Source organism: Bombina bombina, chromosome 4, assembly GCF_027579735.1.
Source record: "Bombina bombina isolate aBomBom1 chromosome 4, aBomBom1.pri, whole genome shotgun sequence".
NCBI classification, from domain to species: Eukaryota; Metazoa; Chordata; class Amphibia; order Anura; family Bombinatoridae; genus Bombina; species Bombina bombina.
Genome location: NC_069502.1, coordinates 266,979,932 through 267,004,220, shown reverse-complemented (window position 1 = coordinate 267,004,220; position 24,289 = coordinate 266,979,932). Strand labels below are relative to the sequence as shown.

General features: G+C 43.4%; 1 protein-coding gene across 1 annotated transcript in view; it reads left to right on the top strand.

Annotated features, from left to right (window-relative positions):
- Positions 1-24,289, top strand: part of LOC128655341 (diacylglycerol O-acyltransferase 2) — a 107,315-nt gene that overhangs the window by 61,571 nt on the left and 21,455 nt on the right. The window contains exon 6 of the mRNA XM_053708990.1: positions 19,073-19,247. Coding sequence (XP_053564965.1) covers positions 19,073-19,247 — 175 coding nt within the window. The remainder of the gene's footprint in view (positions 1-19,072; positions 19,248-24,289) is intronic.

The following is a 24,289-nucleotide window of genomic DNA, read 5'->3' as shown; positions in this document are numbered from 1 at the left end:
TCATTATGGCCATACACAAACATCTTGCACCGAAACTAGCACCCCAGCCAATGACTGGCCTGATTATATCAGCCAGTCCCGCCAACCTCCTTCAAATGGCCCACAACACCTTCTTAAAATCCAGTATAAACAGCTGCAGGCCAAAATCATTCAGATAGACACCATCCTGTAAATAAATCTCCCTTTGACCTAGTTCCTCCAAAACACGGTGATGTGCTACAACACCTCCAACCCTCCTAATGAAAGCCCCAATCAATTTATTAATTTTTCTTCTACTTTTTTCAAGTTTAAGTGGGTCTCAAGCCGCCCTCCAAATCATTCTAGGAAGAATATCAGACCAAACAATCTTCAGATTCAGGTACAAATCCCTCAACCTATCCAAATCCCTCTTGATTCTTCTTACCAATTCCATTTGGGACATGAAACTCAAATCATTGCTACCCGCATGTACCACAATCACTTCCAGGGGCTGGAAACTCCTACAATAGTCCACTATCAGTGACAACAGTCCGTCTTATCTAAGCCCCCTTACCCCAAACCATTTTACCTCCCAGGCCGATGCCAGAAAACCCAACTGTAGGCTGTCAACCTTCATTGCCGCTGCTCTCCTTGCCCAATATATGAACCAATGACCAACTTTTAACACCTAGGATGCAAACAAAGAATAACATAATACAACCATATACCCTCAAGTCCGGGAGAATGTACAATTTAAAGCTTTGAAACACCTACTTCACAATGTTCTGTACTACCTTCTCACTCAGACCCAATACTGATGCCTCCGTAGCTGCCCCAATCCTAAAGGAATGGGACCCAAACTCTATCCAGAGCTTTTCTGAGTACTGCCGGGAACTGATACTGGGACAAGAAACTTCCGTCCTGATGATTTAGCAAAGGGCCCTCCACCTGAGAATGTATCAAAAGGAATTGTCCCAACATCCTACAAGGGCGCACCTCCTTCCCACTAGGAAAAAGTACAACAGTCTTGCCTTTACTGTACTGGTCAGTTTTACTACTCCTTAACAAAATATCAACCCTTATCTCTGTTACCAAAACATCATGTATCATCAATCTACCCGGGAGCTTTTTACTACCACTTACCAGCTCGGAGATGCGAAATGCCCCAAAGAAGGCCAAAACAAAGGCCATACAAAATAAACAGACTTCAAATGAAGAAGAACAAGTGCCAGCCAAGACATCACAAATTCTTACCAACAAGGTAAAAGTGATGGGTCTCCTCTGGTCCCCCTTACTACCCTTTTTCTTCATGCCCTTTAACACCTGATGTACACAAAAAAACATTTGTTATGTCACATACATATATAGCTTAAAATGAAAAGCTAAGGCAGCCAACTTCCTATCCATTGCTGATGATGACAGTCCCATACACCTCCACTGCCACATCCTTTCAAGTAAATAAACTGTAAGATCATCACTAATTTCACATGCCCCAACTTCAGGCAACCACAGTTCCCTGCGGAGCCAAGTCTCAAAACCGCTGCCACTGGAAATGAGCATCCGCAATTGAATTACAAACTCCAGGAATATGCCTTGCTCTAATAAACACATTCAGCTTCAAGCATTTAAACACAAGCAACCTCAACAAACGCAGAATCGGCAGAGCTGACAAACTGTTTATTGCCACCACCACCCCCATGTTGTCCTCCCCCCACAAATATAAGGCGACAATCACTGGGAACAATTCCAGAAATGCCAGGTTGTGGACTAGCCCACAATCGATCCACGAATTAAGCCAGGGTGCTGAACACCAGTGTCCCTGAAAATAAGCTCCAAAACCAAAACCCCCGGCTGCATCGGTCACCAGACCAAGCTTTTTATTGGATACCTTTTTTTCTCTTGGAACATAGATGACCCATTAAACTCAACCAGAAACATTTCCCAAACCCTTTAAATCATCCTTGTGCTCCCTCGTCAGTCTCACAAAATGATGAGGCTTCAAACTTTTGCCGTAGCCATTGACAGCCGTCTACAAAACACCCTCCTAATAGGGATAATTCAACAAGCAAAGTTAAATTTTCCAATAGGGGACTGTAAGTCCCTCAAAGTTATCTTCACAGCTGTCCTGACTCGCTGAATGATGGCCACTAAATCACTTTGTCAAGTGGCAGACTACAATCTATTCTTTGAGAATCAATGATAATTCCCAAGAAGCTGTGGGTCGTAGTTGGCCTTCAGACTTCTCATTGGCAATGGGAACCCCAAACTGTTTAGCAATATTGCAAAAATGATCTCTCAACGAAACACATACCACCATTCCATCAGGACCCATGAATAAAAAATTGTTGAGGTAGTGAACCATCGATTTCGAACCAGACTGGACCACCACTACCCATTCCAAAAAAGAACTAAAACATTCAAAAAGTGAGCATGAGATAGAGCACCCCATGGGCAGGCACAAGTCCACTTAATAAAAACCATCAAAGTATCATCCCAACAAATGATGGGACGCTGGATGAACCGGCAGCAACCTGAAAGCTGCCTCATTGTCAATTTTTGCTAGTAAAGCTGAAGGGCCAGCCTCCCTCACCAGCTGGATAGCCTGATCAAAAGATGCATATGACACAGAAGCAAGTTCCTCAGGGATATCATCATTTACCGAATGTCCTTTTGGAAAAGATATATGGTGTATCATTCGGAACTTGCCCGGATCCTTCTTGGGGACCACCCCCAAGGGCAAAACTTTTAAGCCATGGATAGGAGGGTTCACAAAAGGACCAGCCATGTGCCCCAACGCCACTTCTCTCTCAATTTTTTCTTTTACAATCCCCGGCCATTGCCTTGCTGATTGTAAATTACCGCTACATTTTTCAACCCCCCCCCCCCCGTAGAAGGGATCAGGAAGCCAAATTCAAACCCATGCAACAGCCTGGCTGCCTTTTCCTTACACGCCTTCTTCCTAGCATATCTGACGAGCCAGCGCTCCATCTGTTTTACCCTCACCAGGTTTGCCCCCCTTTTCAGGTACTTTGAGACTCTCTCCAGGCTTACCCTTCTTGAAGCTCATGCCTGAACTTACAGGAAGCTCCCCATTTACACCCTTTGTCATTGAAAGTGAAACAGAAACCTTTCTTAACTGTTGCTGACGACCCTGCGGAAGAGAGGCCGCCAGCTCCACCTCGAAAGGGCTGGGAGTTTCTGAGCAGAGTCATGATTTTTAGCCATAACCCCATATCACGATCATCCGACTTCATGTCCGGCTTAACTGACAAACGTTGATGAAATTGCTTGTCATAAGCCCACCATGCCATACCCCCATAGGTCCTCTGTGCCACCGCTATCTCATCCAGATAGCAAAAAAAGCATGCACCCTGTTCTGGAAACGTCCCCGTCACCATGCTGGCGTAAATGACAAAGGCCTGAAACCAGTTCATGAACATTTTGGGTAGTTTTCAATAACGCTTTTTTCTCTCCTCCTCCTTTTTTACTCGAGTCCTTCTTGGAATCTTCTGGGATCTCAAATGACTGATCCAAAGGTAGGAGAGAGAAAAGCTTGATGAATTCTCTTTTCCAATTTTTCCCCTAACCTCTGCAGTAAAGTGCATTCCCAATGGAGCACAAAATGGACCTTGACATGGCAGTGTTCGCCATGATAAGTTCAGGCCCTGCAGCTGTTTTTTGCATACTACCTACATCTACCTTAGCTACATTTGTCCCTTGTGCACTGGTGGTTCCACCCGCTACGGATGACCCTGCAGCTACCAGCTCCTGGGCCGATGCTACAATGGGTGTGTCCCTACCCAGCACCTCTGGGGAGTGAACCCATGTCCTAGCTACTGGCGGAATAACTGGCAAACCTGCACCGTCAAACCTAGCCCGCAACTCTCTCAAATCCGCTACCAAAGACACAGCCACCGGGTCACTCGTATTCACACTTACACTCGCACAATTAGGAACCCCATTTCCCCCCAAAATTGACTCACCTGTCCATGACTCATCCTCCTGGAAGCCCCTACTATGGATGTCCATTGTTCTTGGCCTCTCCCCACACTGGAACCCACTCCTGCTTGGCTCCGTCACTCCTCCTCCTCTACCAGCATTCCCGGCTGCCACACCTCTTCCCTCCAACCCCCGGCTGATGCAGCTGCCGTAAATGAGTCTGTAAAACAGGTACACATGAGACCCCCCATTGAACCTCTGCCAACTCCCTGACCCCCAGCCAGGCATGCTACCCCAGCTCTTGCTCCCCTTCTGCCTCTCTTGGGAGCTGAAACATCGGCACCCACAGCCAACCCTTCATCCGCCCCATCTCTTCTTCTGGCCCTACCCCTATAAGAAAATCCACCTTCACTAGGCCCTTTTGGCCGTCTATCCTCCCTCCTGTCACTTTGTGTCTCATACATAATAGCTCTATCCCCCCCTTTCCTTAAACCATGGTAAATGTCACGGGCCGTACTTACCCTGGGTTCCTGGCCCCACATCTCCTGGTGCCCCTTTGTGGGATGCTGTCATCAGGATCCAATTGGATTGAATCCGTCCAAGAGCCTTGCAGGCCAGAGGAAGTCCCTTTCAGGCCGTCATCCCTCCTTACAGGAATTGAAAGGCGAGCCCGTATCACTGACCGTGACCCAGCTTCCCTAAAGCCTGTAAAAGATAATCCAACATGTGATGGTACCATTTCCCTACTCCCAGCCCAGCGCCCCCTGGAAGAACCTCTGGGAATAACCTTGACACCTTCACCACCCTGTGGGAAGGGGGCACTAACTGATGCCCCAGCCACACGTGTTCTGCCCACAGGCCTAAGCTTTGCTGGAGTAAGAGGCACAAATTCATCCCCAGATGTATCTAAATGGAGGTCAATGCCACTCACATCCTCCCACATCTCCATTTCACCTTCCCCAGTGCACTCATGTTTGAAATCACCCATTCTCTCAGCCCCACATAACACCGCCCCACTCTCTTCTGATAGCAAATCCATAATCTCATCCCCAGAAAAATTCCCATGGAACTGCTCTTCCAATACCACCTCTTTCCCTCTATCCCCAACTACAGAATGCCCCAACTCTTCTCCTCCTGCAACAGCACTTTCATCAGGCCCAACTGGACGGTCAACCTGCTCCCTCCTCCTCAGCTACTCCTGATGCCCATCCGGGCCGTGTCCCGCCACCTTAGGTTTTTCTATACCTCTTTTTTGCAGGTCGATGGTGGCCCTCAGCTCCCACTAGCCGTTGATCTCTGGATCTGCTACCTCTTCCACCGACCCGGACACGTGACCATCCGACACTTCCCCGGACCTTCTGGCTCTCTTCCCGGCACTTGGACTCCTCATTCCTGATCGTCCACCGCCATCCAGACTCAACCGCTCAGGAGGCTTGGACCTTCTCACCGACCTCGATCTCCCCGATGACACATCCACCTCCTGATGTCCCTGCCGAACCTCCAAGAGCTCCCGCATATGGCCCTCCAACCAGGTAGAGCCCCTATGCACCGCAGCCTCTTTGATGAGAGCCAACATATCCTCCAACTCAGCCATTACAGGGGAAAAGCTGCAAAAGCATGCAGACACAGATGTTGCCACAAGCAATCTTCTATCAATTGATCTGCCTCTTTTTACCGCTCAACCCCTTTTTAAGCACTGCCTACTAACTCCACCCCTTCCTATTACCCACATACCACAGGGCCTCTTCCTCCCCCCGGTCATGTGTCCCCTCCAACGAGTTTTGCCCGTTTCCAGCTCCTCCTTTTAGTTTTTTCATTCTATGTACTTTAACTTTTATTTATACATCAAATTTTTAATCACTGCACTTTTAAAACGGAAAATAAAAAAATTACTTAAAAGTACAGTAACTAAACAGGCAGCCAGGACAGAGGACATGGAGAAAGGACAAGCTCCAACATTGCATGCTTCTTCTTTTCCACCCGACCTATGATGAAAAAGAAAATATGGATGTTGTTATTCGGTTCAGTTGTGCAGTTGCTTCCTTACTCTGTAAGGGTTACACCTAGTCCTCCTGCTATTACCACTACCAGACAGATAGGCAGGTAGCATCACATAGCGGTGTTGTAAGATCACTGACAGTCCACCCCAATGTGAATGGTAGCCACTTGCCAATAGCCAGCTATTGCCAATTAATTACTTTTCTATTCAGTTTACATATTAATGATTAAAACAAAAACAAATACAACACATTGGGCTAGATTACAATGGAGGGCAAAATATTGATTTCACAAAAACAATATTTCCGCTCCACTTAGTAATACCAGAGTGTAGCACCATTTACTAAAACTTTGTGCAGCCCCCCTCTCCCTTACACACAGCTCCCTCCTCACTCTCCCAGACCCCCCTCTCCTTCACACAAAGCCCCCTCCTCACTCTCCCAGACCACCCTCTCCTTCACACAAAGCCTCCTCCTCACTCTCCCAGACCCCCATCTCGTTCACACAAAACCCCCTCCTCACTCTCTGACCCCCTCTCCCTCACACACAGTCCCCATTTCAATCTCTGACCCCCTCTCCCTCACACACAGCCCCCTCCTCACTCTCTTAGACCCCCTCTCCCTCACACACAGCCCCCTCATCACTCTGACCCCTTTCCCTCACACACAGCCCCCTCCTCACTCTCTCAGACCCCCTCTCCCTCACACACAGCCCCTACACACCCTCTCAGACCCCCTCTCCCTCACACACAGCCCCTACACACCCTCTCAGACCCCCTCTCCCTCACACACAGCCCCCTCATCACTCTGACCCCTTTCCCTCACACACAGCCCCCTCCTCACTCTCTCAGACCCCCTCTCCCTCACACACAGCCCCTACACACTCTCTCGGACCCCTCTCCTCTCCCTCACACACAGGCCCCCTCCTCACCCTTGGACCCCATCTCTCTCCCACACAGCCCCCTTCTTACTCTCTCAACCACCCTCTCCCTTTCACACAGCCCCCTCCTGACTCTCTCAGCTCCCCTCTCCCTTACACATAGCCCCCTCCTGACTCTCTCAACCCCCCTCTCCCTCACACATAGCCCCCTCCTGACTGTCTCAGACCCCTATCTCCCTCACACACAGCCCCCTATCCAGTCCTTTTTTTCTAAGAAAGTAATTAATTTCACTTTAAAATAAAGCAATACATACATATTAAACCATTTTGCTTTTCTTTTCTGGCAAATTAATTTATTTATTAAGAAATAGGACTATCCTATCGACTGGAATTTTTTTAATATAAACTCAAAAACATCTCTTGGAATTCTCTAACACAGTATAAATAATATATTGCATCAATTTGCATGCAATTTTGCAAATCTAGCGTCATGCTAGTGCTGCCTGCTGGAATAATTTAACTAAATAGTACGTAAGGCACTATGCACACAAAAACAGTATACCCCAAATGAAACTGCCTGTAATAATGTCATCATGTTATGTAGGCTGCATGCAGGCAGCATAGCACAGCACTCAAGAACAAACAACACTTATATTATTTCTGAAGTTCTGTTACCGGTCATCAAAAAAACAAAACAAATCGAGGAGCCCCCACACTTGGCACTAACACTACACTGCACGCGTGCTTTACACTCCACTGCTCTGACACCCGGACCTGTCCTACTCCTCACCGTGCCTCCGCCCCTTCACCACCAGTCACCGCCCTCTTATTCATGCAAGGAGAATTATAGTATGATCCTTCAATCAATCAGATTGTTGCATGCAAAAACAAAATTTAGTAAATGGCAGCGCGCCACAAAAAAAGACATTAATCAAATGCAGTTGTCTTCAGCACAGCGGGGCTCCCCTAACCGCGGGGCCCAAGGTGGCCTGCTCACTCGCCTTGCCCTATTACCGTCCCTTCTTGAATGAAAACAACCAAACTGCTCAAGGGTGGGCTGCTGCTTCCTATGACGGCTGCCCTGACCTGCCTTTTTCTCTGATCCAGCTCTTGGGAAGACAGATGAGGTTGAAGCTTTTCTCTGTCCTTGCTGTTGGTATTGCTACTACTGGGGATCGATGACAGTCTTGGGGTGCCATGGCTTTCTGTGGCGGTGCTGCTCCTACTCTGCTCACCAAGAAGAATAGCCTTATGGTATGAATTTAAGTGGTGGTTCCTCCCTGAGCTCGTAAGATGTCCCAAAAACTTTACCACGGCTAACATCTTTGCCGCAATGTTGCACTTAGCAAATATGCCATCTACCACATTTCTCAAAGTGCTCCCACAGTTTCCCAAGGTGTTCTAAATCAGCTGCTGCACACTGGGAGGTAGAGGGGAGGATTGCTGCTCAGCTCCTGACTTTCAGTGCCTACACTGCATCTGCTGCAGGTAGTGGTGGTAGCAGGAGGACTAGGCCTAGCCCTTCCTTGCAGAGGAATGAACAGGAACTAGTTCTTGGCTGTCACCATGGTGTTCTTGAAGTACTACCAGAAGGAGGTGGTGATGGTTGAGGAGAGGCAGTGTTTCTACACTCATCTCCTGAACCCTCCTCTATTACAGACACATCTGTCTCTTCTTTGTAATCTAACTCCTCTTCTGCTAAAGTGAAAGCCATGTCTGTACATATTTGGGCAGTGACAGAAGTGACACTGGGTCTGGCATCTAACATTTGCTTAGTTTTTGGCGTAAACATCAGGCTAAGCTCCTCTTCCTCAGGCCTACTGCTGCTGGTAGTAGACATTTCCTCCGGAAGGCTGGAAACAGCCCTCATTATCTCTTGTCCACGGGGAGTACTACTAAGTTCTGGGAACAAGAGGGGACTGCTGCTGACTGTGGCACTGAAGGGGCTGGTGGAGGGAGTAGAGGAGGTTATCGACACTTTTGGTGGTTTAGTCACAGTAGCAATGCTGGTGGTACTTGCACTGCTACTTTTTTTAAGTGGGTCAGTAATAAATAATTTATGTGTAACACTGGCTGCAGGTCGTGACCCAAAAATTCCAAACACTCTGTTAGTTGTTACACTACTAGGAAGAACTAGCATGCTCTCTTAGTGGTGGGGTACCACGGCCAACACTGCTGGTCCCAGCCAATGAAACAACACATGGTCCACCTCTGTTTCTAGCACTAATGCTGGTGGCAATGGCAGAGGGTTGCACTATTATTGTTATCGTGGCTGTGTCTGTAGTGGGGGCTGCCACTGATGGTGTTGTGTCTCCTGCAGTAGCTAGGGAATAAATTGGTCTGCAGCAGTTGTGCTTGGAGGGGGCAGGGCACTTCTTGTCTTGGTTATTATGCATTTTAATTGAAATTAAAAGAATTGTTTGCTGCCGAGAGATTATGTCACTGTGACAGTGTAGTAAATTTAAATGTGCTTCATGTGGTTTTTTTTTTTTTACTTCGTAAGTAATAAACTTAAAAAACACTAAATATAAGAACTTGCTTTTTTAAATGTTACCCTTTGTTAAGAGACGCAACCAGTCCACCATCAGCCACTAGCAGCAATGAAACAAAAGTTATGATGCACTGTTTCAAATTACAAGTAATATAATTTAGTAAAAAAAAATGAGAACTTGTTTTTTTTATCTATTAACTCAGTACTGAAACCAAATATGTCCCTTTTAGAGACACAACCAGTCCACCAGCAGCCGCTAGCCGCTATGTAAGAAGAACGTACAAGTAATATAACAGTAAAAAAATTGAACATGTTTTTTTTAGTTATTAATTAACTAACACCTAGATTACAAGTTTTGCGCTATAGAGGGTGCGAAACAAACGCAACAAAAGTTGGGTTATTTCACCCTCCTTAGCGCTGCTATTACGAGTTTTGGAAAAGCCGCCTTGTGCGTGCGATATGGTTGCGATTAGCTCCATACCGCACAAAATCCAAGCTCTGCTTTGACATGCTCATGTGCGCTTTCCCAATAGACATCAATGGGGAGAGAGTGTTAGAAAAAAACTAACACCTGCGATCGCGGAATGAAAAGCTCCGTAATGCAACCTCATTGATGTCTATGGGGAAAAAAAAAAAATATGTTTAAACCGAACACCCTAACATAAACCCCATGTCTAAACACCCCTAATCTGCTGCCCCTGACATCGCTGACACCTAAATAAACTTATTAACCCCTAATCTGCTGCCTCCGACATCGGCGTCACCAAAATAAATCTATTAACCCCTAATCTGCCACTCACGATATCGCCACCACTATAATAAAGTTATTAACCCCTATTCCCCCGCACCCCAACATCGCCCACACTATAATAAAGATATTAACCCCTATTCCGCCGCTCCCCATCATTGCCGCCACTAAATAAAGTTATTAACCCCTAAACCCCTGGCCTCCCACATCACTACCACTAAATAAACCTATTAACCCCTAAACCGACAGCCCCCCACATCGCAAAAAACTAAATTAAATTATTAACCCCTAAACCTAACAACCCCCTAACTTTTTAAATTAAAATTACAAGATCCCTATCTTAAAATAGATAAAAACTTACCTGGGAAATTAAAGAAAAAAAACTAAGTTTAAACTATAAATTAAACTAACATTACTATTATACTAAAATTAAAATAACTACCAATGAAATAAATTAAATTACTCATTAAAAAAACCTAACACTACTAAAAAAATAATAATCTACAGTTACAAAAAAATTAAAAATACTAAATTACAAAAATAAAAAAATACTAAATTAAGAAAAATAACAAACGAAATTATCCACAATAAAAACAATTACACCTAATCTAATAGCCCTATAAAAATTTTAAAAAAAACAACAAAACCCTAGCCTACGATAAACTACCAATAACCCTTAAAATGGCCTTTTGTAGGGCATTGCCCTAAAGAAATCGGCTCTTTTCCCTAAAAAAAATACAAAGACCAACCAACCCCCCAAAATAAAAAACCTATCTCTAAAAAAAAAAAATTAAGCTACCCATTGCCCTGAAAAGGGCATTTTTATGGGCCTTGCCCTTAAAAGTCATTCAGCTCTTTTAAAAAAAGCCCAAACCCTATATCAAACTGCCAGGTTAGGTGCCCCCACTGCATTAATGAATATTGTTTCAATTAGATGAGGGGTACACTGTACTATGATAAATGTAATAGTATACTAGTAACAGTAAAGGCAGCAAGCATGCACTGTGTGCAATATAGTCAGCCACTGAGAAATTATTCTTATTGTTGTTATATATTTTACACACAAATGAAAAGTTATGCTACTTAACTACTATGGTGCTAGAGAGCCTATAGCAAACTGCCAGGAACCCACGGTGCCCCCATTGCAATTACAAAAAATATTGCCTCAATAATAATGAGGGGTATCCTATATTATAAAAGGCCAAGTGTGTTTGTCCAAGCTGTCATGAGCAGTAGAGACAAACACACTTGGCCTTGAGATAGGGAGCGCGAGGTACACAAACAGCTGTGAGGTCTGGGGAGCGCGAGGTAAGCTACTCAACAGCTGTGAGGTCTGCTGCGTGAGAAGCGGCCACGCGCTCCCCAGACCTCACAGCTGTTTGTGGCCGACGGGAGCGTTGCGATGGGGGCGTGACCGGGCGTCGCGAGGGGCGTGGCCGGGCGTCGTGAGGGGCATGGCCGGGCGGGTGTCGTCGCGATGGGGCGTGGCCGGGCGGGGTCCCGCGATGTGAAGACAGAGCCAGAGAGGGAGCAGGAGAGGGGGGGGAGAAGGGCCAAAGAGGGGGGGAGAGAGCCAAAGGGGGGGGGGGAGAGCCAAAGGGGGGGGAGCACAAGAGGGGGGGAGAGCCAAAGAGAAGGGGGGGGGGAGAGCCAAAGGGGGGGGGGAGAGCCAGGGGGGGGAGCACAAGAGGGGGGGGGGGAGAGCCAAAGAGAAGGGGGGGGAGAGCCAAAGAGAAGGGGGGGGGGGAGAGCCAAAGAGAAGGGGGGGGGGGAGAGCCAAAGAGAAGGGGGGGGGGGAGAGCCAAAGAGAAGGGGGGAGCCAAAGAGAAGGGGGGAGCCAAAGAGAAGGGGGGGAGAGCCAAAGAGAAGGGGGGAGGAGAGCCAAAGAGAAGGGGGGAGGAGAGCCAAAGAGAAGGGGGGAGGAGAGCCAAAGAGAAGGGGGGAGGAGAGCCAAAGAGAAGGGGGGAGGAGAGCCAAAGAGAAGGGGGAGGGGGGGGAGAGCCAAAGAGAAGGGGGGGGAGAGCCAAAGAGAAGGGGGAGGGGGGGGGGGGAGCCAAAGAGAAGGGGGGGGGAGAGCCAAAGAGAAGGGGGGGGGGAGAGCCAAAGAGGGGGGAGAGAGAGAGCCAAAGAGGAAAAAGAGCCAAAGAGGAAAAAGAGCCAAAAAGGAGAGAGAGCCAAAGAGGGGGGAGAGAGAGCCAAAGAGGGGGGAGAGAGAGCCAAAGAGGGGGGGGAGAGAGCCAAAGAGGGGGGAGAGAGCCAAAGAGGGGGGGGAGAGCCAAAGAGGGGGGGAGAGAGCCAAAGAGGGGGGGAGAGAGCCAAAGGGGGGGGGGAGAGATAAAGGGGGAGGGAGAGCCAAAGAGGGGGGAGAGAGAGAACCAAAGAGGAAAGAGAGCCAAAGAGGAGAGCAAAAGAGGGGAGAGAGACAGAGGGGGGAGAGAGAGAAAAAGAGGGGGGAGGCAGAGCCAAAGAGGGGGGGGGGAGAGCCAAAGAGGGGGGGGGAGAGCCAAAGAGGGGGGGGGGAGCCAAAGAGGGGGGGGAGAGCCAAAGAGGGGGGGGGGAGAGCCAAAGAGGGGGGGGAGAGAGCCAAAGGGGGGGAGAGCCAAAGGCGGGGGAGAGAGCCAAAGGGGGGAGGAGAGCGCCAAAGAGGAGAGAGAGCCAAAGAGGGGGGGAGCCAAAGAGGGGGGAGGAGAGCCAAAGAGGGGGGGGAGAGAACAAAAGAGGGGGGAGAGAACAAAAGAGGGGGGAGAGAGAGCAAAAGAAAGGAGGGAGAGAGCCAAAGAGGGGAGAGAGAGAGCAAAAGAGGGGAGAGAGAAAGCAAAGGTGAGGGGGGAGAGAAAGCAAAAGAGAGGGGGGAAGAGAGAGCAAAAGAGAGGGGGGAGAGTGCAAGGGGTGGAACCGCTGTACTGCAAAAAATGGCCCGTGTACACGGGCTTTAGTACTAGTTAGTAATATTTATATAATATTTCACAAATATATGTATATACTGTATATGCTAACTATAGAACAAAAATATGCGGTAGTGCACTCACAGGAAGAAAAAACTGATTGTGCAGACAAAGGCCTAGATTTGGAGTTTGGCGTTAGCCGTGAAAACCAGCGTTAGAGGCTCCTAACGCTGGTTTTAGGCTAACTCCGGTATTTGGAGTCACTCAAAAAAGGCTCACTTTTCAGCCGCGACTTTTCCATACCGCAGATCCCCTTACGTAAATTGCGTATCCTATCTTTTCAATGGGATTTTTCTAACTCCGGTATTTAGAGTCGTGTCTGAAGTGAGCGTTAGACATCTAACGACAAAACTCCAGCCGCAGGAAAAAAGTCAGTAGTTAAGAGCTTTCTGGGCTAACGCCGGTTTATAAAGCTCTTAACTACTGTGCTCTAAAGTACACTAACACCCATAAACTACCTATGTACCCCTAAACCGAGGTCCCCCCACATCGCCGCCACTCTATTAAATTTTTTTAACCCTTAATCTGCCGACCGCAAAGCGCCGCCAGCTAAGTTATCCCTATGTACCCCTAATCTGCTGCCCCTAACACCGCCGACCCCTGTATTATATTTATTAACCCCTAACCTGCCCCCCACAACGTCGCCGCCAGCTACCTACAATAATTAACCCCTAATCTGCCGACCGCAAAGCGCCGCCACCTACATTATAGCTATGTACCCCTAATCTGCTGCCCCTAACACCGCCGACCCCTATATTATATGTATTAACCCCTAATCTGCCCCCCACAACGTCGCCTCCACCTGCCTACACTTATTAACCCCTAATCTGCCGAGCGGACCGCACCGCTACTATAATAAAGTTATTAACCCCTAATCCACCTCACTAACCCTATAATAAATAGTATTAACCCCTAATCTGCCCTCCCTAACATCGCCGACACCTAACTTCAATTATTAACCCCTAATCTGCCGACCGGAGCTCACCGCTATTCTAATAAATGGATTAACCCCTAAAGCTAAGTCTAACCCTAACACTAACACCCCCCTAAATTACATATAATTTTAATCTAATGAAATTAATTAACTCTTATTAAATAAATTAATCCTATTTAAAGCTAAATACTTACCTGTAAAATAAATCCTAATATAGCTACAATATAAATTAGAATTACATTGTAGCTATTTTAGGATTAATATTTATTTTACAGGCAACTTTGTAATTATTTTAACCAGGTACAATAGCTATTAAATAGTTAAGAAATATTTAATAGCTACCTAGTTAAAATAATTACAAAATTACCTGTAAAATAAATCCTAACCTAAGTTACAATTAAACCTAACACTATACTATCATTAAATTAATTAAATAAAATACCTACAATTACCTACAATTAAACCTAACACTACACTATCAATAAATTAATTAAATACAATATGTACAAATAACTACAATGAAATAAACTAACTAAAGTACAAAAAATAAAAAAGAACTAAGTTACAAAAAATAAAAAAATATTTACAAACATAAGAAAAATATTACAACAATTTTAAACTAATTACACCTACTCTAAGCCCCCTAATAAAATAACAAAGACCCCCAAAATAACAAAATGCCCTACCCTATTCTAAATTACTAAAGTTCAAAGCTCTTTTACCTTACCAGCCCTGAACAGGGCCCTTTGCGGGGCATGCCCCAAGAAGTTCAGCTCTTTTGCCTGTAAAAAAAACATACAATACCCCCCCCAACATTACAACCCACCACTCACATACCCCTAATCTAACCCAAACCCCCCTTAAATAAACCTAACACTAAGCCCCTGAAGATCATCCTACCTTGTCTTCACCTCACCAGGTATCACCGATCCGTCCTGGCTCCAAAATCTTCATCCAACCCAAGTGGGGGCTGGCGATCCATCATCCGGTGGCTGAAGAGGTCCAGAAGAGGCTCCAAAGTCTTCATCCTATCTGGGAAGAAGAGTAGATCCGGACCGGCAACCATCATCTTCCAAGCGGCATCTTCTATCTTCATCCGATGAGGACCGGCTCCATCCTGAAGACCTCCGACGCGGACCCATCTTCATCCGGCGACGTCCAACTGAAGAATGAAGGTTCCTTTAAGGGACGTCATCCAAGATGGCGTCCCTCGAATTCCGATTGGCTGATAGGATTCTATCAGCCAATCGGAATTAAGGTAAGAATATTCTGATTGGCTGATGGAATCAGCCAATCAGAATCAAGTTCAATCTGATTGGCTGATCCAATCAGCCAATCAGATTGAGCTTGCATTCTATTGGCTGTTCCGATCAGCCAATAGAATGCGAGCTCAATCTGATTGGCTGATTGGATCAGCCAATCGGATTGAACTTGATTCTGATTGGCTGATTCCATCAGCCAATCAGAATATTCCTACCTTAATTCCGATTGGCTGATAGAATCCTATCAGCCAATCGGAATTCGAGGGATGCCATCTTGGATGACGTCCCTTAAAGGAACCTTCATTCTTCAGTTGGACGTCGCCGGATGAAGATGGGTCCGCGTCAGAGGTCTTCAGGATGGAGCCGGTCCTCATTGGATGAAGATAGAAGATGCCGCTTGGAAGATGATGTTTGCCGGTCCGGATCTACTCTTCTTCCCGGATAGGATGAAGACTTTGGAGCCTCTTCTGGACCTCTTCAGTCACCGGATGATGGATCGCCAGCCCCCGCTTGGGTTGGATGAAGATTTTGGAGCCAGGACGGATCGGTGATACCTGGTGAGGTGAAGACAAGGTAGGATGATCTTCAGGGGCTTAGTGTTAGGTTTATTTAAGGGGGGTTTGGTTTAGATTAGGGGTATGTGGGTGGTGGGTTGTAATGTGGGGGGGGGGTATTGTATGTTTTTTTTACAGGCAAAAGAGCTGAACTTCTTGGGGCATGCGCCGCAAAGGGCCCTGTTCAGGGCTGGTAAGGTAAAAGAGCTTTGAACTTTAGTAATTTAGAATAGGGTAGGGCATTTTTTATTTTGGGGGTCTTTGTTATTTTATTAGGGGGCTTAGAGTTGGTGTAATTAGTTTAAAATTGTTGTAATATTTTTCTTATGTTTGTAAATATTTTTTTATTTTTTGTAACTTAGTTCTTTTTTATTTTTTGTACTTTAGTTAGTTTATTTCATTGTAGTTATTTGTAGATATTGTATTTAATTAATGTATTGATAGTGTAGTGTTAGGTTTAATTGTAGGTAATTGTAGATATTTTATTTAATTAATTTAATGATAGTATAGTGTTAGGTTTAATTGTAACTTAGGTTAGGATTTATTTTACAGGTAATTTTGTAATTATTTTAACTAGGTAGCTATTAAATATTTCTTAACTATTTAATAGCTATTGTACCTGGTTAAAATAATTACAAAGTTGCCTGTAAAATAAATATTAATCGTAAAATAGCTACAATGTAATTATAATTTATATTGTAGCTATATTAGGATTTATTTTACAGGTAAGTATTTAGCTTTAAATAGGAATAATTTATTTAATAAGAGTTAATTAATTTCGTTAGATTAAAATTATATTTAAGTTAGGGGGGTGTTAGACTTAGCTTTAGGGGTTAATACATTTATTAGAATAGCGGTGAGCTCCGGTCGTCAGATTAGGGGTTAATAATTGAAGTTAGGTGTCGGCGATGTTAGGGAGGGCAGATTAGGGGTTAATACTATTTATTATAGGGTTAGTGAGGCGGATTAGGGGTTAATTACTTTATTATAGTAGCGGTGCGGTCCGCTCGGCAGATTAGGGGTTAATAAGTGTATGCAGGTGGAGGCGACGTTGTGGGCGGCAGATTAGGGGTTAATAAATATAATATAGGGTTCGGCGGTGTTAGGGGCAGCAGATTAGGGGTACATAAGGATAATGTAAGTAGCGGCGGTTTACGGAGCGGCAGATTAGGGGTTAAAAATAAAATGCAGGTGTCAGCGATAGCGGGGGCAGCAGATTAGAGGTTCATAAGTGTAAGGTTAGGGGTGTTTAGACTCGGGGTACATGTTAGGGTGTTAGGTGCAGACTTAGGAGGTGTTTCCGCATAGCAAAGAATGGGGCTGCGTTAAGAGCTGAACGCGGCTTTTTTGCAGGTGTTAGGTTTTTTTTTCAGCTCAAACAGCCCCATTGTTTTCTATGGGGGAATCGTGCACGAGCACGTTTTTGAGGCTGGCCGCTTGCGTAAGCAACTCTGGTATCGAGAGTTGAAGCTGCGTTAAAAATGCTCTACGCTCCTTTTTTGGAGCCTAACGCAGCCTTTATGTGGACTCTCAATACCAGAGTTATTTTTATCGTGCGGCCAGAAAAAAGCCGGCGTTAGATTTTCGGGTCGTTACCGACAAAACTCCAAATCTAGCCGAAAGGGTTTAAAACTTTTTTTTTTCTACAAATAAAGGCAGGATACCTACCAGTCCCAGCAATATATATATATAAAATATATAATATAAAGCTACAACTCTTTAACACTAAAGTAGTAAAGAAAAATTATAAATTCGAAAAAAAAAAATAGTACAGTATGTGCAATTGCTCTGCACAGCAAGAAAAAAATCTTACTCTGCACACAAAGGCTTAATTTTTCAACAGAAAGAAGCACACTCAATGACAAATAGCTGACAGAGGCACACACCACTGCACTGTCCAAAATCTGAAGTGAAAGTGATTAAAGATGACTGATGTTCACTTAGACTCCCACCTCCCAATTCTAGGTTAAAAGTGGATTGGACACAACTGTTTAATTAGTCTGATTTGCTGTCCCTCACATCTTACTAATGTTCTGCCAGGATTGACAGGGGTAGTTGTGCACATGAATAGTCGGACCTCCTGTACATCATTGCAAAATGCAACTAACAAACATGAACATTTTCGTTATTCTCCAATTTTCGGTCCCCAGTCAATTTGTCCATTTCTAGTCGCTATGTGGACAAATGGCCCAAAATGTTGATGAATACATTTGTCTGAAGATGTATGCACATTTCTGCTTAGTTTATAGCCTTAGCTGTCAAAGCTATCACCGTGGAGTGAAAGATTTCATTATGAATATCTTATGTTACACAAATAAGGAGTCCAAGAGAGTCCATAGTGCTGTTTTGCCCCGGTGAGCATATATATTTTATATCTATTGAAGTTAGAACCTTAGAGGATTTACATGTCGCTTCTAGCAAATTTCTAATCTGGAACAGTAGTGCACAACAGCTATGTTTTATTTTTTCCCATCTAAAAGAGAATGTTTAAAAATGTATTACTGCATCTATTTTAATAATATTAATTGGCTGAATAAACCATTTTTTACGTGGGTGCTATCCCTATCAGCTAAAAAGCAATATAATCCCAGGGTGAAGACAAACAAGCGCTTCCTGGTTTACCTTTAAAATTAGCTTTTAACCCAACATTTTTTCATGATTTCGGTAGAACAAACCATTTTAAAAAACTTTCCAGTTTACTTCTATTATCAATTTTTTTCCATTCTCTTGGTATTATTTGTTGAAGGAGCAGCAATTCACTACTGGTTTATAACTGAACACATGGGTGAGCCAATGACAATCAGTATATATATGCAGCCACCAATCAGCAGCTAGAACCTAGGTTCTTTGCTGCTCCTGAGCTTATCTAGGTAAACCTATCAGCAAATGATAACAAGAGAAGGAAGCAAATTAAATAATAGAAGTAAATTGTAAAGTTGTTTGAAATTGTATGCTCTGTCTAAATCATAAATGTCTAATGATGACTTTACTGTCCCTTTTAACCTTTTGTCACACACAATATATTTGTATATATAATAACAGTTGCTTGTTCATATGCATGATAGAAGTTGAGCAGTCTCCTCAGCTAGAAACATATCTAGAGGAGCCAGTACCTGGTACCACTGAAGTGTGATTAAACACTAACTTCAAAAAAACATCTATCTAACCTCTTCTCAGAAAGAGATTCAAATGTTTATAGACATTAGATCCTTCTTAATATATAGCAATGTATGTCTGTTTTTAAATAATGTATTGGGGAATAGAACTCTTATCAACAGCCCCACAAAGTAGCTATAAAAATCTTTAAATATTTGATCAAATGGAACACAACGCAGTAGAAACAATGTTCTGATTTCTGTTGTAGGAATGTGCTCAGTAACTCACTCCTCAATAGACTTCCTCTTGTCAAAAAATGGAACTGGCAATGTTGTTGTCATTGTTGTTGGAGGTTCTGCAGAGGCCCTAAACTGTGCCAGTCAACAGCATATACTGACCTTAAAGAACCGAAAAGGCTTTATAAAAAAGGCCCTTGTGAATGGGTAAGTAGATCTCAAGCCTCCACTCATGAATTGTGTATTATGTAGGGTAGCTAATGAATTGGTGAACTACAGGATATGTTTAAAGGCAGGTGTCTTTTTTAATATGATCAATTATTTTGATATAGCATATTTCATATAAATTACTTGCTATCTCAATTTAGCTAGTGAAAGATTAACATAAGCTTGACGCTTTTAAAGGACATCAAGGTTCAATAATAAAATGATTGTGTGTGCAACAGCATATTTTAAAAACATGGACCACTTTTCACATTCTTACTCATAATTACCTGCTTTACTACAAATACTACTGCAGGAAAAAACAGTGCAATACAATCTGCAAGTTATAGTGCACCTGTCTCCTCTGGACTGAATGTGCATAATTAGTCAGTTCTAAATAGTGCATTAAATGATGGAACACAAAGTGAGTTATAACATATGTTAAATAGAGACAGGTTACATTCTGATTTTCAATAGTTAAAAAGGATTATGGTGTGTTTGAATATGCCTATAGTAATACCCACCTTTCAGTGGCAGAGATCCCTGCTAAGCAGGTTAGGCCACATATGTTTCATAACTTATATTTTCAAGAGCAGACTACACTTCCTGCTAACACTGTACGGCATTATTTTAACAGTTCATAACTTTGGTTTAGGATTGCACTTACTGACAGCTTTCCTTAGGCTTGGTTGTCTTCATTTTAGATGTTTATTTGGCCATATCAAACTATTATAACAACTGTACAACCAGACCCAGATCTTATGATGATGTCATGATCCATCAAAAGTTTTAAAAGTCTTAAAGATTTGGGCAAAGATAAATAAATCAGATACATTTATCATGTTATGGGTTTTACTGTTTTCAATAAATCTGAATAAGAGGCCCAAAAGTGGCCTCTACATACCTGGAGAAGGAAAAGCTTGTTAAAGGGATATGAAACCCTATTTCACGATTTAGAAAGAGCATGCAATTTTACACACTTTTCTCATTTTAATTCTATTCTAACATTTTCTTTGTTCTCTTGGTATTTTTTGTTGAAAAGCAGGGACCTAAGCTCAGGAGCACGCACATGCCTGGAGCACTCTATGGCAGCAGTTTTACAAGAATGAAATCCATTTGCAAGAGCACAAGATGGCAGCACTATCGTCTGCCATGTAGCGCTCCAGAGATGTATCTAGGTATCTCTTCAGCATATTGGAACAAAGCAAATTTGATAATCGAAGTAAATTTGATTATTTTTATTTTAAATTGTACGCTCTATCTGTTTCATATCCCTTTAAGAGAGGCATTTCTACTTGAAACATAAGGAAGCTGTCTAACCCTTTTTATTATTTACTAATATTTAGGGAGGTCCAAGAGTAAAATAAGCAGTTTCTGGAAGGGGGAATAACAATTGCAGGTTTCTATTTATCTCATTTCCTGTGTGCTTAAAATTCCTTACTATAAACTAACCTCCTTACGTTTGTTTTAATTATCTAAAATCGTGGTTTACAATATTTTCTAGTCTACTTTTATACCAATTGATGTCTTTATGCATATGTCATGTTTTATTGCTATAGTACAAATTATTATTATTTATTATCAGTTATTTGTAGAGTGCCAACAGATTCTGCAGCGCTATAAGCATTATATGCAAGATAGCATTTATAGGAAACAAGTGGGTAGAGGTCCCTGCCAAGAGTTGTACCCTTGTAAATCAGCATTCAACTCTCATGAAGGTGATCTACAAACAAATGGGCTCATAGGCTTACATGCTCAAGGGGATAAAAAAAACTTACGGCTAGATTATGAGTTCTGCGTTAGCCTTAAAAAGCAGAGTTAAGGGGTCCTAACGCTGCTTTTTATCTAACGCTGGTATTACGAGTCAGGCAGGAAAGGGTCTACCGCTCACTTTTTTTCCGCAACTCGAGGCTACCGCAAATCCCCTTACGTCAATTGCGTATCCTATCTTTTCTATGGGATTTGCCTAACTCTGGTATTACGAGTCTTAGAAGAAGTGAGCGGTAGACCCTCCAAGAATCCAACCGCATATAAAAGTCAGTAGTTAAGAGCTTTATGGGCTAACGCCGGAACATAAAGCTCTTAACTACAGTGCTACAAAGTACACTAACACCCATAAACTACCTATGAACCCCTAAACCGAGGCCCCCCCACATCGCAAACCCTATACTAAAATTATTTAACCCCTAATCTTCCGACCGGACATTGCCGCCACCTACATTATCCCTATGAACCCCTAATCTGCTGTCCCTAACATCTCCGACACCTATATTATATTTATTACCCCCTAATCTGCCCCCCCAACCTTGACCCCACCTACCTTCAATTATTAACCCCTAATCTGCTGACCGGACATTGCTGCCACTATAATAAATGTATTAACCCCTAAACCGCCGCACTCCCGCCTCGCAAACACTATAATAAATCTTATTAACCCCTAATCTGCCTTCCCTAACATCGCCGCCACCTACCTACAATTATTAACCCCTAATCTGCCGCCCCCAACATCACCACTACTATAATAAAGTTATTAACCCCTAAACCTATGTCTAAACCTAACCCTAACACCCCCCTAACTTAAATATAATTTAAATAAAACTAACTAAAATTACTATCATTAAATAAATTAATCCTATTTAAAACTAAATACTTACCTAGAAAATAAACCCTAATATAGCTACAATATAACCAATAGTTACATTGTAGCTATTTTAGGATTTATTTTTATTTTACAGGCAACTTTGTATTTATTTTAACTAGGTACAATAGCTATTAAATAGTTATTTACTATTTAATAGCTACCTAGTTAAAATCATTTCAAAATTACCTGTAAAATAAATCCTAACCTAAGTTACAAATACACCTAACACTACACTATCAATAAATTAATTAAATAAATTAACTACAATTAGCTAAACTAAAATACAATTAAATAAACTAAACTATAGTACAAAAAAACCAAACACTAAATTACAAAAAATAAAAAGCGGCAGATGTCCAAGAAGCATCTTCTATCTTCAATCAACCAAAGCGGAGCCATCTTGAATCCAGCCGACGCTGAGCCATCCTCTTCTTCCGATGTCCTAAGTCCGAATGAAGGTTCCTTTAAATGACATCATCCAAGATGGCGTCCCTCAAATTCCGATTGGCTGATAGGATTCTATCAGCCAATCGGAATTAAGGTAGGAAAAATCTGATTGGCTGATATAATCAGCCAATCGGATTGAAGTTCAATTCGATTGGCTGATTGGATCAGCCAATAGAATTGACCTCGCATTCTATTGGCTCATCCAATCAGCCAATCGGATTTTTCCTACCTTAATTCCGATTGGCTGATAGAATCCTATCAGCCAATCGGAATTCGAGGGACGCCATCTTGGATGACGTCATTTAAAGGAACCTTCATTCGGACTTAGGACATCGGAAGAAGTGGATGGCTCCGCGTCGACTGGATTCAAGATGGCTCCGCTCCGGTTGATTGAAGATAGAAGATGCCGCTTGGATGAAGACATCTGCCGCTTGGAGGACCTCTTCTGCCCTGATCGGATCAAGACTTCTGCTGCTCCGGATGTCCACTTCTGTTCCATCGGTGGCCAGCTGGCTGAAGACGGCTCAAGGTAGGGTGATCTTCAGGGGGGTATAGTGTTAGGTTTTTTTAAGGGTGGATCGGGTGGGTTTAGAGTAGGGGTGTGTGGGTGGTGGGCTGTAATGTTGGGGGGGATTGTATTTTTTTTTACAGGTAAAAGAGCTGATTACTTTGGGGCAATGCCCCGCAAAAAGCCCTTTTAAGGGCTGGTAAAAGAGCTGATTACTTTGTAATTTAGTATAGGGTAGGGGATTTTATTATTTTGGGGGGCTTTTTTATTTTATTAGGGGGTTTAGATTAGGTGTAATTAGATTAAAATTCTTGTAATATTTTTTGTAATTTAGTGTTTTTTTTGTACTATAGTTTAGTTTATTTAATTGTATTTTAGTTTAGCTAATTGTAGTTAATTTATTTAATTAATTTATTGATAGTGTAGTGTTAGGTGTATTTGTAACTTAGGTTAGGATTTATTTTACAGGTAATTTTTTAATTATTTTAACTAGGTAGCTATTAAATAGTTATTAACTATTTAATAGCTATTGTACCTAGTTAAAATAAATACAAAGTTGCCTGTAAAATAAAAATAAATCCTAAAATAGCTACAATGTAACTATTAGTTATGTTGTAGCTATATTAGGGTTTATTTTCTAGGTAAGTATTTCGTTTTAAATAGGATTAATTTATTTAATAATAGTAATTTTAGTTAGTTTTATTTAAATTATATTTAAGTTAGGGGGGTGTTAGGGTTAGGTTTAGACTTAGGTTTAGGGGTTAATAACTTTATTATAGTAGCGGCGACATTGGGGGCAGCAGTTTCGGGTTTAATAATTGTAGGTAGGTGGCGGCGATGTTAGGGAGGGCAGATTAGGGGTTAATAAAATTTATTATAGTGTTTGCGAGGCGGGAGTGCGGCGGTTTAGGGGTTAATACATTTATTATAGTGGCGGCGATGTTGGTCGGCGGATTAGGGGTTAATAAGTGTTGGTAGGTGGCGGCGACGTTGGGGGACACAGATTAGGCGTTAATAACTATAATGTAGGTGTCAGCGATGTTAGGGACAGCAGATTAGGGGTTCATAACTATAACGTAGGTTATAGGATCCGAAGAACTACTGCCCAATCTCTTTGCTCCCCTTTGCGGCCAAAGTCATCGAGAAGTCCATCAACGTGCAACTCGTTGACTACATTGAAGCCAACCACACCCTGGACCCCTCCCAATCTGGTTTCAGGAGCAACCACAGCACCGAGACCGCCCTTCTCGCCGCCACAGACGACATCCTTGCCCTACTCGACCGAGGAGAGACCACTGCCCTCATTCTCCTAGACCTCTCAGCAGCATTCGACACTGTCTCCCACCTCACGCTCCGCAACCGACTACACGATGCCGGCATACGCGACAAAGCCCTGGAATGGATCACCTCCTTCCTCACCGGCAGAACCCAGAAAGTTAGTCTCCCACC